General features: G+C 39.0%; 2 protein-coding genes across 2 annotated transcripts; one reads left to right on the plus strand and one right to left on the minus strand.

Annotated features, from left to right (window-relative positions):
- Positions 1-1,042: 1,042 nt before the first annotated feature.
- On the minus strand, positions 1,043-2,811 carry LOC119728705 (octopamine receptor 1-like). Its single transcript, XM_038201037.1, has one exon. The coding sequence runs from the start codon at positions 2,520-2,522 to the stop codon at positions 1,449-1,451; it is 1,074 nt and encodes a 357-aa protein (XP_038056965.1). The 5' UTR covers positions 2,523-2,811; the 3' UTR covers positions 1,043-1,448.
- A 4,652-nt stretch (positions 2,812-7,463) lies between these two features.
- Positions 7,464-8,556, plus strand: LOC119728706. Its single transcript, XM_038201038.1, has one exon. The coding sequence runs from the start codon at positions 7,606-7,608 to the stop codon at positions 8,509-8,511; it is 906 nt and encodes a 301-aa protein (XP_038056966.1). The 5' UTR covers positions 7,464-7,605; the 3' UTR covers positions 8,512-8,556.
- The last annotated feature ends 6,467 nt before the right edge of the window (positions 8,557-15,023 follow it).

Genomic DNA, 15,023 nt, shown 5'->3' on the forward strand with positions numbered 1-15,023 from the left:
TCTTCGATTTATGCAATCAACCGATACTTTCTCCTTTTTTCGTTGCGCATGTATGACTCTTTTAAATATCCTTTTCTCTTTAATTTTGTTTTCATTTCAAAGTGTGGGCATTTTTCTCGTTCAAGAATTTTTGAAAGGAATGGATTATGGAAAGACGGAGATTTCTTAATCTCTTCAACTGTACATTTTGCATTTGGAAAATTAGTCTTATCTCAAAAAGTGAACAAGATTATCAGAATAAGTAGTTTGTATTCTGATCACAATTTCTCCCTTTAGTTTTCTTGAGGATTAGTTTTGATTTATTTCCCATCTACTCTGATATTTTCAGTTGCTTTTTAAAACTTCCTTTTAACCTAACTTGCAGGGAATCTCTGCAGGTATAGTTCTAAATGTTGCAGTGTTTTGCCTTAACGAATTCATATATAAATATAAAGTGCAGTAAATGCAGATGCGTCAACTGGTCTTTCTTTTCCTCGCTTCCGCTTTTTTTCAGATGGTCCAAAAAGCCTCTCCGTAGGCTTTCCATTTGCGTCCTTTTCACTGATTTTCGCCGTTGGGGCGTTTCCTGCAGACTATTAAAGCAACCTGTTCCAAGTCTGTGCACTTAGCACGACGTGTGCAGGGCCTATATAGCCCCATCCATTATCTGGTTAATTAAGGTGTAATTCTACCAGTTTGACAGTTTGAAGCATTACATGATCTTACTACGGGGTAAACATGGCCATCTGATACATCATGCCATACCGCTTTATTAGGTCGGGATATCAACGATAAGGGCCGCTCTCTGTGTCGGAGAGATTCTAAGGAAGCGACCTTAATTATGTAGCAAAGGCTACGAACTTCTCATCGAGCTGCCTCATCATGAGGGATCCAATTGCTCTTGGTAAGGGGAGTTCTGGATAGAACCGATATAACTTATTTGGTATGCAATCTCCATCTCTATTGGTTCATTCAGCAAAATATCATGTACTATGTAGGATACATCAACGCTAACGTTAACGATGCAATGATGAAGGGTTTACGCGTATGTGTCAGCCTTTAAAGGGTAGGTTGTTGAGAGGCGCTTTCTTCTGTAGCCTTTCAACAATCGTCAACGGAAAAAATTATTTACACTGATGGACCTATATAGATAGCACCGGTGTTAAATCGAACCCCGCTTTTTGTGCACTGTTCTACACTTAGGCAAATCAGATCTCTTCACACGTATTTGTTTTTGATGGTCCCAGCCATTGATCTCCATTAGTAAGATCAATGGTCCCAGCATAATGTCCTCTTTGTACGTGACTTCCGGTGAAGTCATTCTGAATAAATTAAATAGATTTTTGTGTGCTCTTTGACCAGCTTTACTATACGTTTGCTTTGTCTTGTTATGATTTATATGAACCATAACAACCTTGTATATTTGTTTTTAGTTTTTTTAAGTATATACTATACGATTTTCAGTTTTTTTATATTTTGGAAAATTTACAGGTAAGCATAAGTCGGATGACTTTCTTAAAATCAGGGTGCTTTGTGGCGTAGATGAAAGGATTTATACAGCTATTGCCGAATAAAAACATGCCAGCATATGGCACAAAAGGGTCACTGGCATCATACATAAGACAGAATCCAAAAGGTGATATGCACAAAACAAATGCACACACAATGTAAAACATGTTTTTAGTCACATCAACTTGTCGTTTGTTGAGTCTCTCTCGAAAGCTGTTTCCCGTCCGGTGATCACGAGAATTGTTGTTGGGGTTCATGGCGATGTTTTCCCCCGTTGCGTTTGGTCTGTTCTCGCTTGGCCGGACCGCTACCGATGAACTGATGCTTAAAATGGGCGCCACGGCCCGGGAGTGACGGCGCACGTGCCGGTAGATTTTGAAGTAGCTGTACGTGATGATGATGAATGGTAGCGGGTAGAAAACACCGGATATTAACTTGCTGAAATTCCCTGAGTTAGGGTTGCTTGTATCCCATGTGCACGAGCTATACTTGAAGTCGTATCCAAGCTTGCCGAAGTTAGACACCAGAGGTATGGTGGCTACGGCCAAAGGTACCGTCCAGATGAGGATGAGGATTGCACAGATCTTAGGAGGAGTGTACAATGTCCGGCAGCGGCCAGGCAAACCCGTTATCACCACGGAACGGATGGTAGCCACGCAAGCTAAGGTGTAAATGCTACTGCCGATGCATACCATCAGTACAAACCCGCACGCGGTGCAGATCCAATCGGGCAGAATCCAGCCGGCCTCGGATAGAGTGGCCACTGCCATCCACGGAATGTTCAGGCAAGTCATCAAGTCGGCCACGGCGAGACTCACCACGAAGATGTTAGTGACACACCTGAGTTTCTTGGACAGGATAACGGCAGAGATGACGATGATGTTGCCCAAGACGCCCACGATGCAAATGAAGATCATAATGCTGGTAAGAATGACTCGTTGGATCGGGGTCAGAATTGAGATTATGCCCGGTGTAGACATCTCGGGTGAAGAAGTTCCCGTAGAAAGCACCCCAGCAGTTGTACTTAATTCCATTATTGTCTGAAGCAAGTCAAAATGTCTTAAACCGATTTATGATCAAACTCATTCAAACTCTGAATGTACCTGAACTGTAATGGGCAGCCTTCGACTTCACCTCTAATGCAGTAAGTCGATTCTCGGGTGAGTTCGGCAAACTGCCGGTTTTGCTCTTGTCAAATCAATAACAGTCCGTCTGCAGAGACAGTAAATATTTACTGCTACATCTAATAATTATACCTCACAAAAGTCGCACAAGCGACACATATAGAAAGGAGTTGATTGCAACGTGACAATAACTTAAACAGGAAATTTGACGGCGATTGATAAAACGGCTTTTAGATCGCTCCAAGGTTGTCTGTCGTTATTAAAACGGCACACATTGATACACAGACATGACTGTTACAGAGAGTCAGTGCTGATGAAACCAATCGTGCCAGACCGTGTGGTTACCAACAGTATTAGTTCGGTGAAGCAGAGTTATCTCAATGCAAGAGAAGACAGGTGAGCTCTATGTACCAGCTTGCGTGACGTCGTGAAAATGTGTGCGCGCGCGCAAACGGCTTGAGCATCTCCCAACGCGAACCTGCTTTGACTTTCTGTTATATTAAGCTTTATGTATTTCTTTTGCTGCATGATATCCGACTTACTAAGAGATGTCTTCTGGGGCCGTGAGCCTAATAGGAAAATAAAATACAGATATCGGTTGATGAGTGACTGCTTACCAAAAGCAAATCAACTGCTTTCAAATTTCATACTTTTGCACTCACTTTTGTTATATATGCTGACTTGAAACTTTGTCCTCTGAAAAAAGTCCATATCAATTTGCAAATGAGAAGTTATGAAGATCAAAATGCAGCCAGGATGATCGGAATATCAGAACAACATGTGGTAGTTAATGAAGCTGTGGAATTAGCAGTAGGCCTTTATTACGTCATTGGTCCTGACGTGATTAGGCCTACGAGATTATAGATGTTTTAATACTTTCCCGTATCCCCCTTGTTTCAGAAAAACATTGTCACGCCGATATTTTTGAGCGACATTATAGATAATTGCCTTTGGGATAAGGGTACAAATCAACTTCTTACAATTCTAATTAGGGATGTAAGATAGATAATATACTAAGAAAATGTAATGTCAATACTGAATTCCACAAAGCCAAAATGTAAATTTGAACAGGTTGTACATAATATATCAATGTCATATATTCCTGCAAGACTCGAACGCGTACATAACTTCGTTGGCAGGAGACTAACGCCATTCCTGAGTCAACGCGAATTCTGGCTAAAACCCCCCAATATTTTCACGGTGCAGCGAATTTCTTTTTTAATGGAATCTGCTGCGTGCAGAAGGTTTGACTGATGTACCTAACTTCTATTTCCCAGCATAAGCAGTTCGTGTTTATTGCGATTCTTCTTGGTTAAATTTCAAGCATTTGCAAATTCATTCCGTTGATGCGTAACGCGTATTATATACGGCACTGTTTGTCGTTCGATACTCGGATCGTGTTCAGGCGTATATAACGATCCACTGCGGACGTCTCTGCACAGACGTCTACTTCAAGCCCGGCAGATTACTGCACGATTAAACCTTCATGAAATATCGTGATGTTCATGAGATTTATATCAGAAATTCTGCAAGCAATTCAGAGTTTACAATTTCTTAATTTACATTTTGGGAAACAATTCTTCATTCAGCCAGCATCGAAAGACTCGCAGTATTAAATGTAAGATCGAACAGTATCACGAACCTTAATCCCTTTTCCCCCTGAAACTGATGACACCTTTACTACACGTCCACAAGTACGTGCGTAAATTTCAAAAATATATCTATAACTCGAATTGAAAAAAATATTCTGAGTTAATCAATCGCAACAAATTAGCAATTTGCGATGGCGCATTTATATTCGGACGATAAAATAGCTGCCTTCTTATTATTCAAAATACTAAAGCGCACACTAACAAATTTATATTAATGGAAACGAATGATTTATTGTTCGTGTGATTCGATTCGGTAAGACTACCATTTACTTGAGCGAAGGCAGATTCTGGCATTATCAAATCCCGTGGATGCAATTAGGTATAATAGTCCTGCTGTTGCATGCCTTAATTTGCCATGACATAGGCTAATGAGAGTTTTTTTTGTAATACGTCAGGCTGGACATTACAGGGTCAAAACAACCGCCATTAGTGCCATATGGTTTGGGCGTAAATTTCCCGGGAGTGTATTTAAGTGTAGGACTACAGTTATTACTTTCCCAAACCTGCCTCATACAGTCAAGATTAATTGCAAGGGGATTTGTTTTTGTGAGGGACGAGTTATTTGTCCCTGTTAATATCCCCGCCCACTTTTGTTTTTGGAGGGGGGGGGGGGCGCCGATGATGGGGTGGGTGGGTTGGGGAGTTGATATGCATCTCCATTAAAAAAGTCCCAAATCTAGTGTTTCTCAAAAAGCAGCTTTTATCAACAAAATTACCAAGTGGTATAAAATTAGATCTATAAGAAATGTTGCTACTTCTCCAAACGTCGGAAATTATGTACCAACTACCATACCATATGTATGGAAGTGTAGATAGGACATGGTTAAAAACAAATCTAATTCGTACGTACGAATTACTAAACCGTACGTACGAATGACTAAACCGTACGTACGAATTACTAATTCGTACGTACGAATTACTCAACCGTACGTACGAATTACTCAATCGTACGTACGAATTAATAAACCGTACGTACGAATTAATAAACAGTACGTACGAAATACCAATCCGTACGTACGAAATACCAATTCGGCGCTGTCGTCATGTAGTTACTCCTGGACCAGATTAGTAACAGTGCTTCTGACTTAAAGGGAAAATACAACATTTGTAAACATAAAAAAAACCCGAAATGATCAAATTATCACGAAATACCTTACAAAATTGCTAGGGACTGACAGTCAAAAGCATCCTTTTAAATCGTGGCTCCTGGTGTGCTGACATTTTCAAGAAAAAAAATGTATTTGGGAGAAAACGGGCTTTTTTTCAAAAACTGTTCTTAATAATTTTTCAAATTTAGTTATTCTGACTTTTTTTGCAATTGATCACACACCTGTGAAGGGGTGCAAGCCTGCTAGACTGATTCTCTGACCTTACAATTCCCCAGAGTGTATTAATTGCATCGTTTCATCTTAAGTGGGGTCAGGGAACCAGACTTCAAGAACATGATAGGTTTTCTTGGTTTTTCCAGTATCTACAAGCCCAAAACATGAAACAAGTCAGTTTAACAATAAGGGAATAACAGTGTGAGGATCCGGTCTTCACTGCGTGATAATGACCGGGTTTGGGGGTGACCGCTGTTAATGGACCGAGACGAAACAAACAGTTAAAATGCTCCAATTTTGTGACTTTTTTCCGGCGATATTTCCAGACTTTTTGTGTTCATGTTCATGGGCCATATTTTAGCTTATGCGTGGTACCCTGTCTCTTCAATAAGCGTTGTTATACACCACAGCCGGGCCCAGGCTGCGCTGGACCAACCTCGTGCCCCGTGGGTACGATCTTGCAGCGCCATGTTGTTTCCCATCATGCCTTGCGCGATCGTAACCCCTGGAATTGTGTAATTTAAATGTACCAAAATACGGTACATTATAATTAGGGCTGCAGTTTATCCGTTTTACGTGCCGGCGCCATCTTTAAAATATTAAAAGTTGTGATTTTGAAGAATCAATCCTTTCAAACACAACGTTTGGACGTTGTATTAATTAGCAAAAAATTGTATTAAATGTACGTACCCCTTTCGTGCCTTTACAACCACAGATACAGGGTTTTTTTTAGCGAAAAACGCGGCTGACATAATCCATATCGTACAGGCTTCTCGAGTTTTGAATCATATTATTTTTTTTCGTACGTGACGTTACGTGCAAAGCTAAGCACGCGAGCGCCGCAGCGCATTATGGGCGGTTTATTAATTCGTACGTACGATTGAGTAATTCGTACGTACGGTTGAGTAATTCGTACGTACGAATTAGATTTATTTTTAACCATGTCCTATCTACACTTCCATACATATGGGCTCCGTGCGCGAACAAAAGAGGGCGCGTTTTTACCTCTTTTGAGAGCTCCGTGCGTGGACGGGGGACACAGCGTGCGCGTACTGTACTGTACTGGTTCGTGCGCAAAGTACGCACGACTTCCTGAGTGTGCAAAAGCTATAGCAACCGCGTCTTCGCGTGAGCGTCAGGCGTCGTCGGCGCGCCAATACTGTTGAATTCAACTTGCAATGGTCTCCGAGACTAATCTCCGCCTCCAATAACTTTGGAGACATTCGAAATACGCAGTGGATGGATCGGGAACCAGTCTAGATCACCCCCAACTCTCCTTTTCTGGCCGTTTATGGGGTACTTGTGCACGGAGCGGTATCCCCCCCCCCCATCCCTTTTCTCTTCCTCTGCGAGTCGTAACATCCGCCCGGCTTCATATTCAACGCATGTTTAAAAGAATCATATCCATGCAGTCAATTTAACATTGATATTTCAGTACACAACCAATGCCACGGTACGGTCTAGGCCTGTAAGTATTTAGCAACAACAGAGTGGGTTCACAGAGTAAAGGTTGAAGTTGACGGGGATTTCCTGAATCATAACCAATAGATCATACGCAATTAAGCCGGGATCGCTTCGCTTATCTTCTGAGATTTCAGTAGACCAAAGGTAAACTATAGAACATTTATTCCACCAACCATTTGTGTCTCTGTCACTTATTTTATAACCAAAACAGCAACCAGAACGTCAACGATTTAATCTGGTTGATGACGAGGTAAGTACATTAGCTTCGGGGAATACACACATGCAGTTATAATAGTCTTTCTATGATGATACAGCCGAATGCACAGTAAAATCGAAAGGGTCCGTTTTGTGCATATCAGACTCCGCTTTAGTATAGTATACGGAAGTGTTTAAACAGGACGGGGTCTATGTGTCGAAATCGGTGCAATAAAAAAAAAATTGGCGTTACTAATATTCTACCAGGCAATGGTAATTCAACTGCAACGAAAAGTCCATGTTGTTGTTTTTCTCGGAATCCTCCAATTGTATTATTAAATTTTATTGTTGATTTGTTAGATGTCTGACAACCTAAACCGAGTGTTTCTGTGGTGCGTGCCCCGAACGGTATCCACTGCCTTCCTGAAGTGTATCAGCTTTGTCGAGGGCCTCCAAGTCATTAACGAGCCTTATCAGTGTGCCTACCATTCGGGCCCAGAGAGGAAAAATCCCAAGCCGAATCTTAGTCATCCGGTGGAGAAACGTTTGGAAGTAATACTTGACGACACCTCCCTCGATGATGAGGCCCGTGGTTTCGACAAAAAAGATTGTACATATGGCTGGATTCGAGATGAGCTGCTGGAAGCATCATATGCAGGAAAGAAGATCATCTTCTGCAAAGATATGGCATTTTATCTTGATGCTAAATACCATATGTTACCCAAAGGTTTCCGGTACAGCTTTTTAATTCGCCACCCAGCAAAGGTTTTCCTCTCTTGGAAGAAGTCCTTGTTGAAAACATTCGGTGAACCAATTGCCCAGTTCATGGGTGATCTACAAAAGCTACCAGACCACGTGTTTCCTGCAGGCGGTGGATTCAAAGAGCAATACGAATTGTTGGAGTATGTAGAGAAGCATCTTGATCCAGAGCCGGTCATTCTGGACATGGATGACCTCCTTACTGATCCACCAGGCATCCTGTCATCTTACTGTCACAAGTTGGGCATCCCATACACCTGTGAGCTTCTGTCCTGGGAAGCGGGGGCAGCCATCACTGAAACTTGGATTTCGTCTAAAGTGATGGTAAATGCTAACAAAATCGGAGGGTTTTACGATGAAGCTCTTGGAAGCGCGGCATTCAAATATCCAGGACCTCTTCCCGCTTTCGAAAGTCTTCCCGGTGATATCCAGGCTTGCATGGAGGCATCCATGCGATACTATGAGAAGCTTCACTCCAGACGCATCAAGCCTTCTTCAACAAATTGAGATACATGTATTTCCATTTTCCTGATGCATGGTTGATGATGCTCTACCGAATATAATGTGGGATTATTCCATCTGACATTAACTTTATATTTTCAGAAGATACACAATGAAGCATGAAGGGACGAGTCTGTCGATGTAAGTAGTGTTCGCAAGAATGGCTCTTGCGATAAATTGTAAATTCTTTACTATACAAGCATTCTTGTTTTGGTATTCTTAAAATAGTTAAGATTTCAGAATGCATACGCAATATTCCATGACATCTTGGAAGCTTTTTTTTCTTCAAATCCTGTACATGTACTGAAATTTCGTTTCTGCGTAAATAAGAGTAAAGTAATAAGTAAAAACATACCGCGCATGAGTACGGCAGGAACCGATTGGCAGTGTCGCAAGCCTACCTGACAATACTCAGCTTTGACCGTGTATTAGATTAAAAAAAAAAAAAAAGTCAGTTCATCAGTCGCTTTTTGCGTCTCAGTTTGAGGCTACAAGCGGCAAACAATAGGCCTATTGACATTACGTGTTTTTTCCTAAAAATTGTACAGTAATTGTTACAAATGAAATTTGAAATGGAATAATGTCTTGACAGTTCAGCTGGCCACATTAATTTTACATTAATTACTTTTCAAGTTTTAACCCGAAAATAGATGTCCTTATTGTTATTCTCCTGGCATTGCAAAAAGTGGTCACTGTTGAATGAGACATCGTTTATTTATATGAATAATTGATTACTTTTCAAATGTCGAATTATTTTGCGGCTTAATCCAGATGAATATCTCTGCTTTAAAAGTAGAGGGTCGCAGAATCCAACAACCTCGTCAAAACATCAAATACGCAAATTGAAAAGTCGTTACAGGAGAAGAAATGGCAATGTTGAAGAGCAATTGCAATCAAAGGGAGAACAACATCAAAATCTCACAACACAAGATTACTTGTTATTTCTTCCACTTTTTCTATCTCTGCGGTGTCTTTAAAATATACAATCCAAAAAATAAACTTTCTTGTGAAAATGAAATTTTAAAATGTCCTGTATACAACTTAATTTAAATGTAATCACATGTGTATGTGCAATACTGAAAGATTAGACTGTGTTCTAAAATGACTTCATTTTGTCTTCTTTTTTTCGCTTTTATCGTTTTTTGGTCTCAGTTATTAGCCGCCATCCATGTCTACAAGGACTTCACTTGTTGGTGGCTTTTTAGTAATTAACTCCAACAATAACCGTCTGATATGTGAGTTTTGTACTCTAAGATCCTGGACACGGTGGAGTTTGTCGTGACATCCCCTTATTGGCGTCTCTACGGTTTAACCTTGCCACGATCTTTTATTATCAATTATTAATTGATGTCCTGCTTACTTTTGGAAAAGCACGCAGTGCCGGATCCAGGTGTATTGACGTTGTCGTGATCATAGCATTTCAGTCGCGATTAACGTTTTGGCAAAACACACGGTAAAACTGATTGGTTATAGTGTTAACAACTACTTGCGTGCTTTATCACTTTTTAAACAGAGGCGACGAAAAAGACAAATGTGTAAATGCATATATCAGGGACCAACTGTACGAACTAACGGATAGACATACATTACGGATCACAAAATAAAAGAAATGGTAACTGACTTCCAAGTCTTAAATACTTTAAACGACTCAGAGTTTGTCGATTTTTTTTTGAATTTTTTTTATTCCATTTGTTTATTTATTTATTTTTATTTTTTTTTTGGGGGGGGGGAGAGGGTTGTTACATATTTTTAAGTCCCATTTTTCGGATTGGATTTTAGTTTTTTTTCTGTTATGTTTAACCGAACATACACTACAAACTCACCTCGACATTGCGGCATCCTTTCTCATTTCTTATATGGTGTGTGCACATTTTGTCTCAAGCGATTCCATCCCTTAGTTTAGGCTAAGAATCAGAGCATAAATAATCAGGACATCAATGAATTTCTGCATAGTGTTTTTAGTTAAGAGTAATTATGACCTCCCCCCACTTGGAGGGTATACTTGAGGTGGTGCACTTTGAAAGAACAATAACGAGGCAGTTATAGGGCCGAATAGTAAGATGAGAATAGCGAAATGAAATCATCAGGGTAGTTATACAAAGTTTTTCGTTACAATATTTGGAAGAATTTTGTTAAATTTGTAATTGTAAACATGACTATCTCGACACATTCATAAATAGGTAACACAATACATCTTGGTAATAAGACTTTTCCAAGGTTAGATGAACTGTCACGGTAACCCTTATGGGTCTCACAGAATTGGATCGTGTACAAACTAATTAATAAATGCGATTTCACACTAATTGGCGGTAACGTTCTTGAACTACATGTAACATCAAATATTTTAGAAGAGCACTCTCCCCTTTCTCATGCTGATATAAGATTTCAACTCACCAAGATACGTGCACGCGGTTGAGATTTTGTCCATGTCTGGTGTGCTTTTCAGCCCTTCTTAATCAAGGCTTAGAATGAAGAAGAAATGAAACAATAGTTTACAGGAATATTTCTGCCTCACAATTATAGGAAAACAAATATATTTCAAGACAAATCAAATATTCGAGGCCTAAAAGGAGTGAAATGAGATGTGTATCATTCCTCTATAGTGTATGGAGCAGGTGTACTTTAGTATTTCTTAACCAAAGATTGGGGGCGCAAAATGTGTTTGATTTTAAACAGGGTAATTAACAAAGAAAATTGTACGGACCGTCCGTGGAAATAATGACAATCTACTCTGATTTGATGTCTGCGATGAAATTATGTTATTATAAGTATAAACTAAGCCTACTTAAATTAACTTGATCCACATAACTAATGTTTAAAAGCGTGGAAAACCATTTCCACAGACTAGGCGTGAATGTTGATTGGGTACCTTTTCAAGATCCCTATTATTTAATTCAATCCATGATATAGGCCCAACTCCAATACTTTCCCATAAGTTAATGTTCACTTAATCGCCGTCGAGTAAAAAGATTTCCAAATTGAAACTGAAACCTCAGGCAATTTCATAGGCACACTTTATGATAAAATACAAATATCAAATCAGTCATACTTAGGCCTAAACAAAACACCTGTATGTACCTCTTTTTAGTGACAAGCACCAACAAAAATAACACTAATAGCGGACCCTGTTGCATGTGATACAAGTCATGTTCTAACAAATTAGAAAAAAAATTATAACTTGACATATAGCAAACAATAATTGTTCCATAGACCTTAGAGTGACACACATCATGTATACATGTACTTTAGACCTACTAAATTAGAAAAAAAAAATTGTTTGTCAATTAGAAATTTGCTTGCACAAAACTATTTACTATAACTAGATGCCTATCAAACAATTTTTGAAAGATATTGGTGACGGGGTTCATAAATACTTTCGGCCAACATAAATTCGAAAAAAAAACATAGTTGGTAAATTGGAAGAGAAAAAAAGTGGTTTGCGTAAAATTTTACCACAATGTATTATAATAACTGGATCAGGCGCGGTTCTACGGGGGGGGGGGGGGGGGGGGGCTAGGGGGGCTGTAGCCCCCAAAATTTTGTCTAGCCCCCCCAAAATAAATTCCGTAAAAAAAAAAATCTGCATTAGCAAAAAGAAGGATTGTGATGTACATGCGAACGGTCTCCCCCTAAAAGAAGAAATAGCCGTGACAAGGGTGCATTAGTTAATATAGTGTGAATGATTTTAGGATTTTATTGGCGCTCCCCATTAAAAATACGGCATGAGCGCCCCCCCCCCTCCCCATTAAAAATACGGCATGAGCTGTTTTCAGCTCAAAAATACTGTTTTCAGAAATGGCTATGTTACTCAAACTGCATATCTATCAATCATGAAAGTAGCACAGCCGCAGGAATTTTAAACAAGAGGGCCAAGTCTGGCCATGCACCCTTTTACCTTTACAAACCCCTTTGTGTACGGTCTGTGCGTTTAATAATTTAATATTGTTCTTCATGTTATGGCAACAGACTATAGTCATGAATTACGTGGCTGTCACGATCTTTTTAAATATTCAACAGTGCGGGCTCCAAGCAAATTATTACTGATGCTTTTTATGTGTAGTCCAATTAAGTGCCGCTCAGTTTTCATGCGCGCGCTAAACCTGTCATTGCCAGGCGGGTGTGAAATTATAACCTTGCAACTTCACAACAGCTTGACGCAAGTTTTTAGTCATGTTAGGACTACAACACTTAACTTTTTCCATGGAAAACATTTCTGAAATTTCTTGATTTTTCTTCAGTCCAGTTTCAATTTTAGCGCCTAACGTTAGGTTCAGATTTAATGAAGGCCAAACAGTGCAAGCGTAACTACGGGTGGGGGGGGGGGGGGCACTTTTCGAACTTCTTTTCACCGGACATCCCAATCAGATTGGTTAATAAGTTACTGGAATCGCATTCAATAAGTTACTTTAATCGCAGGTTTTACTGAAAGTAATTAACACGGTGTGAGAAATGAGCAGCCTCTTTTTTGTACTATAGGTAAAAGTCAATCGATCGAATGTCAATAGGTGACCATAGTGAATTGTACAAAGCGTTCAGACCTCACTAAAAGCAGGTCTTTTTAATCTCACCTTTTTAAATTTGCACACTCCTTTTGCACACTCCTTTTCGGTGAATTTCTATCAATCATATTGTCAAAATGACCATTAGGCCTACACTGGCAATTAAAGGACAATGGACTGAAATTGTAAAATAGCAATAATTGTACGTCCAGTTGAATTATCCAAAAAAAAATTTTTTTAACCACACAATTTATTGGGTGGTTAATAAAACACCATACAACATCAAGCATAAGGTCCATCTGAGGCTTAAATAGTAATTTCTGTCACACTTTTGATGTAATTAGGCAGGGCAGTTTTTCCAACTAATAAACACACAATTGAATGATTAGGCCTATAGCTGTAAGTTAAACCACAATTTTTGCATAGCATATTACTTTGACTTTCAACTGAAATACTAAGTAATAAGTCTAATAATCATATACAATCACTCTCGACTGTTGTGCACTGGTTCTAGAGGCCTTTAGCCTCCCCCACGCCTTGCAAGAGATTTCTTTTCCTGATAAGCGTTTCCAACAAAATTAAGATGCTAAAATAATCTCCAAAGGTCAAGAACCTAGCTTGCCTTGTTCATCTATTTCTTCCTGTTTGACCACCATGTTGTTTTTCAGTATAAAGCAATAATCAAAGACTAATAAATAGTCATGCATATAGGCCTACCTGAAAGAAACCATTTTTGTTTATATACTTTTCAGTTATCATTCCATGACTAGGCCTACACTTGTAAATTTTATGTATGAAAGACATTAATTTGTACGTTTCTCTTGTGAACGACAGCCATTCTTACATCTTTTAAAATTAAACTCTAAAATTGCCAAATTTGAGTACGATCGCAATCGTCCTCATTATCATGGTCACTTCCACAAGTATTTCCGTATTTAGAAAATTGTTGCTGATCCGAAAAATAATGACAGTTAAAATAATTGTACAAGTGAACAGCTGCTGGTGAAGGTAATACATGTCTAGCGCCCTCAATTCTCAATAGAGAGCAATTGATTGTCCTTGCAGAAGTCAATTTATCATGCTTTATGAATGGATGGGAAGAAATGGTTGCCCTTTTTTCGAATTTTCTGACTATAGTTGAAAGTTCCAAAGAAACACCTCTGATAAACAATAGAAGTAAAAAATACAGAAATGATTGCATTTCTGTAGGCCTATTTCTCTTTTAAATATGAATACAAAAGCAAACAATAAAATAAAAAATATACTATACAACAAAACGTCTTTTCACTTCTGGACAGTGAGGGATCAATACAGATATGTTTATATATGTGTTTAGATGCTGGTCAAAAATGATAACAACTACATATGGCCATATGTAGTTTTTATCCTTTGTATGGGGTATATTAGTCATGTAGGTTATATCGCTGTGATTAGACAACAAAAAACCAACAAACATGGATTGTTCCAAAATAATTACAAAGAAAAAACGATTTCATCTATTTTCTCATAATTTTCCCTTTTTTACTCAAGGCATTGGTTATTACTACAATATGAGTGAAGAATTACATTGCACATGCTGGTATCCACAATTTAAGGCTCTCACCATTTAGATAAAAAAACAACGATGCACAGAAAATATTAGTTTGAAGACTTCGGCAAAGGATTGAAACATTACAAAACAAACACTCAGATAGAAAAAACACCGTTCGTGTCTGGTCTGTTGAAAAGAAAAATGTAATATTTAAATTCAGCTTCAGTTATTTTGGAGTGTAGCAATTGTAAACAGAGTAACAATTATCAAACTGTGTAATTAAATTAGTAACAAAAAGTCCTCAGCAATTTTGACATGCTGTAAACACTTCTCAGTTGTTAACGATTTTACATCAAAAACACCTGGCCGCATACCACTCGTTTTCTTCTTCTTATACAACCATTCAATGGAAGCAAACCCACAACCACGCCCACACACGTGAAATCGCGTGCCGGTAATTCATATGTAAATTACCGATCGTGACACCG

Source organism: Patiria miniata, unplaced genomic scaffold, assembly GCF_015706575.1.
Source record: "Patiria miniata isolate m_02_andy unplaced genomic scaffold, ASM1570657v1 HiC_scaffold_20, whole genome shotgun sequence".
Classification (NCBI taxonomy): domain Eukaryota; kingdom Metazoa; phylum Echinodermata; class Asteroidea; order Valvatida; family Asterinidae; genus Patiria; species Patiria miniata.

Excerpts from the sequence above, each read along its gene's own strand:
- LOC119728705 (XM_038201037.1), bottom strand. The coding sequence starts at position 2,522 with ATGGAATTAAGTACAACTGCTGGGGTGCTTTCTACGGGAACTTCTTCA.
- LOC119728706 (XM_038201038.1), top strand. The coding sequence starts at position 7,606 with ATGTCTGACAACCTAAACCGAGTGTTTCTGTGGTGCGTGCCCCGAACG.